Genomic DNA, 3,827 nt, shown 5'->3' on the forward strand with positions numbered 1-3,827 from the left:
TCTTCACGCTCCTCCGGGGATAACGTTTTGCCAATCCGTATTTCCCGAATTAAGGTTTCATCACCTATGTTGACGATTTCAATTTCTTCTTCAAGTGGTTTAGCCCGACGCTGCTCCTCCTGAGTAATCATGTGTTTGATCTCAGGGGGAGTTTCGTCGACATCCTCGTAAGAGGGGGAGTCTTGATCATTGTTATTAGTTTTATCAATTTGAGAAGCAGAAACAGAGACAGGAAGATACTGAAACGAGTCCTTTATTTCATTCATAGAATCAAAGTTTACATCATTAATCAACTGGCCCACAGCAGGCTTTACAGTATGCTCAAAAAGAAAGTTTGCATCGTCAACTGAAATGCTGACACTTGACTCAACTGGACCATGTATGGACTTTGTAGTATATTCCATAACAGACTCATCTTCATAGACAACATCTATACCGGAGGACTCGCCACCCACACCAGGAATGTCTAAGCTTTCTAAGGTACCTGCATCCAAAGAATTGTTAGAAATAGCAGACTTTATATTTGACTCGGAAACAGACACATACTCAGAAACTTGAGACTCTTTTGGAGGAACATGACCACACTGAAGAACTAATTGAGGAATGACCTGAGAAGTCCAGTTATCAAGGGGTACCTCAGCTGGGGTAATTCGGCCCTTCGGATTCAGGAAGCGTGCATCTTTTCCGATCATAGCAATGACCGGTGCCTCAACCTCGAAGAGGGAGTCCAGAAGCTGCGACTCTAAGTTCTTAGCCCAATCAGATTCCTGCTTTTCGACGGCTACAATCTGTCCATGGAAGTATTCATCTGGCAATTCATCAGTGGAGAAGATTTCAAAACCTGGTAACTCTTTTCCAGACTCATCAAACCACGGCTCGGGAAAACCATAGAACGGGCGATCGGCTCCTTCTTTCCTGTACTTACCATTCATCAACAGACTGAACGGCCCCATAGGCAGCTCTAGGCCCCGACGACGCAGCTCTGCCCACTTCAGCATGTACTGCTTTCTCTCCTTGATCTCTTTCTGGGTGGGTTCATATCCTAACCCGAACAAATTGTTTGCAACCTTCAGCTCCGGCCACTCAGTTAAACCTTGCAGGCTTCTCCCCAGACCAGTTCCAGGAATATACCCATACTTGCGCATTATTCGGGCTACCTGCGCATTTGTACTGGACATAAACAAAATTTCCTCATTCATGGCTTCTTCCATAGTAATGGTTGAAACTTCAAGTGAAAATCCAGTCAGACTGACATCTATGGTGCTTGAACCGATCTGCTCTTGGGAAATCTGCCCAACCTCTGGTTCTGGATCCCCTCTAACAGTGATAATTCTGTTATTCTTGATGAACTTGAGCTTCTGATGGACAGTGGAAGGAACTACTCCGACTTTGTGAAGCCAAGGTCGGCCGAGAAGGAGAAAGAAAGAGGTCTTGATATCTAGAACTTGGAATTCTACGTCAAACACTTCACCTCCGATCTCAATTTCGGTGACCAAGGTGCCGATGACGTCTCTCCTAGTCCCATCATAAGCTAGTATCCCCTGCTCCGACGGAATATAGTCATTCGGCCCAAACCCCAAGGCAGTAGCGGTGCTCAAAGGACACACATTCAGAGCTGACCCGTTGTCGACCAAAACCTCTGGCACTTTCTTCTTATTGCACACGACGGTAATTCTGAGAGATTTTGTGTGATTCTTACCCTCCGGGGTCAAATCTTCATCCGAGAAGGACACGGTCATAGCTGATCTGGCCATAGATACGAGCCCAACCAGCTCATCAGGGGTTATATTCACAGACACCTGCGCTGTATTCAATTCACGAAGTATAACCTGCCGATGCTTAGGTGATGACATCAACAGACCCCAGATAGAAATATTAGCTTGGGTCTTTCTAAGCTGCTTCAACAGAATGTCCTCATCTTCCTCAGGACTCAACCTCTGATTCTGATTCTCAACAGCTCTGGCAATCTCAGCGGGATTCTCTGCTCTCAACTCAGGGGGCTTAAAGAAACGTCCACCACGGGTAACATGGCGAACCTCATCACACGGATCGTTCAACAGCAGCAAGTCCTCGTCCTCAAGCTTAAGGACATATGGGACTTTGCTTTTCTCCTCCTCCCCCTCGAATCTGAGGACATAAGGACATCCAGAGGATTCCCCAACTTCTTGCGCAGAGGATAAGACATAAGGCTCTTCGCGCTTTAATTCTTCATCATCGGATTCCCATCGTAAGATATACGGCTCATCAGAGATAACGGCGCATATACGAGAATGGTCCAGGACAACCTCTTCAGTGAGAATAGCGTAGACATTTGGAGGAGGCATAGTATGCGTCGGCAATGGATTCCTGGTGACATTGGGAAGAGCTTCCACCACAATTTCTTTTGCCTCGATCTTATCCTGGATCCTATGCCTTAGTGCCAAACATCTGTCAGTCAAATGCCCAACACTCTGGTGATATTCGCAGTACTGATCTTTTCTCCAGTATTTCGGGAGAGGATTGGGAACTTCCCGGGGTTCTAGTAGAGTGATCTTCTTGTCTCTCAACAGCTTTTTGAGAGCTACAGACAGGGAATAAGGTAAAGGAGTGAACTCTCTGGGCTCATTTCTTTCCGGACGAACTCCTCCGGGACCTTCTCTCCTAACTGGACGAGCAGTATTCATGTTGTTAACTTCCTTCGGAGGCGCCATAGGCCTTTTTCCCTCTCTGACATCTGAAGTGGAGGCCCTAGTTCTCAGGCCGCCCTTAGCCAGTATGTCCTCGATTCTTGTCCCGGTCTTGATCAGGTGATCGAAGTCATTGAAGTACTGGATTGACATATGAGGAAAGTAAAAGGGGGAAAGATTCTTGACGGCAATCTTGATAAGATCGTCATCCGGTAACTTGTGGGTCATTTGTGCTGCCTTTCTCCTCCATCGTCGAATGAAGGAAGTAAATGTCTCATTAGGTCCCTGCTTCAGCGATTTCAGATCCCTTTTTGTCACGTCAATCCCCTCTTCCATGGAGAATTGCTGAACAAATTTGTTAGCTACACCTTCAAGAGTCCTGCTTTCTTCTGGCTTCAGATGCAAAAACCACTTCTTGGCTGTCCCGGTCAAAGTTCTAGGGAACACCAAAGCAATCTGCTCTGGGGATAAACCGTGCTGCTGCAATAGAGGAATGACTGACTTGAGATGGCTACGAGGGCACCCCATTCCGTCGTATTTGTCAAAGTCTGGCATTTTGAACTTGGGCGGAAGTACGACCCCTGGAGCTATCATGAATTCAGACATATCCAAATTTTTGGGACCTTGGCACTTCATGGTTTCCATATCCCGGGTCAGCTTTTCAATTTGGCCAGCCAATTCTTGTGCTTTATCAGGATTTCCCAGGTTGGGAAGACAGTTCTCTGCTGCGTACTGGCCCTCATCAAAGTCTTCGAATTCAGGCAATACAGCCGGCCTGGATGGAACAAGAGGAACGGAAGGTATGACTGGAGACTGCTGATTGGCATGATCTTTAGAGGTAGAAAGATGATCATTTTTCAAGAGGGTTATGTCGTCCTTCATGGCACTCAGCTGAAGAAGGATAGCCTTCATCATCTCATTCGTATCTGGATTGTTGTTTCCGGTACCTTCCATTGATTCAGATGCAAGTGAAATGGGTGAAAGAATTTCTGGACAACCAAGGAGAAGCGGCGCAGGAGAAGTAAAGGATTCTGGGGAAAAAGAAAGTCTATTCAGCCTGGAATCTGAAGACGGACGGGACCAGGCTGGTTTTGAATTGACTTTCTTGGGAGCAATGATGTCCCGCTAAGACTCCTGAATGGAAGTTAATAAGTTAGATTG

General features: G+C 46.4%; 1 protein-coding gene across 2 annotated transcripts; it reads right to left on the reverse strand.

The window, feature by feature from the left end:
• Positions 1-285: 285 nt before the first annotated feature.
• LOC143848693 (uncharacterized) lies at positions 286-3,827 on the reverse strand. Of its 2 annotated transcripts, none has more exons than XM_077357687.1 (2): positions 609-3,827; positions 286-484 (listed from the first exon to the last, which is right to left on the reverse strand). In XM_077357687.1, exons 1-2 carry the CDS (start codon positions 3,618-3,620, stop codon positions 476-478), a joined length of 3,021 nt encoding a protein of 1,006 aa, XP_077213802.1. In that variant the 5' UTR covers positions 3,621-3,827; the 3' UTR covers positions 286-475. The 2 variants fall into 2 exon arrangements, with proteins under 2 accessions (XP_077213802.1, XP_077213803.1); XM_077357688.1 differs by having other exon boundaries at positions 287-484; positions 636-3,827.

Source organism: Tasmannia lanceolata, unplaced genomic scaffold (assembly GCF_043159265.1).
Source record: "Tasmannia lanceolata isolate RefF3 unplaced genomic scaffold, GAP_Taslan_0.1 ptg000016l, whole genome shotgun sequence".
Classification (NCBI taxonomy): domain Eukaryota; kingdom Viridiplantae; phylum Streptophyta; class Magnoliopsida; order Canellales; family Winteraceae; genus Tasmannia; species Tasmannia lanceolata.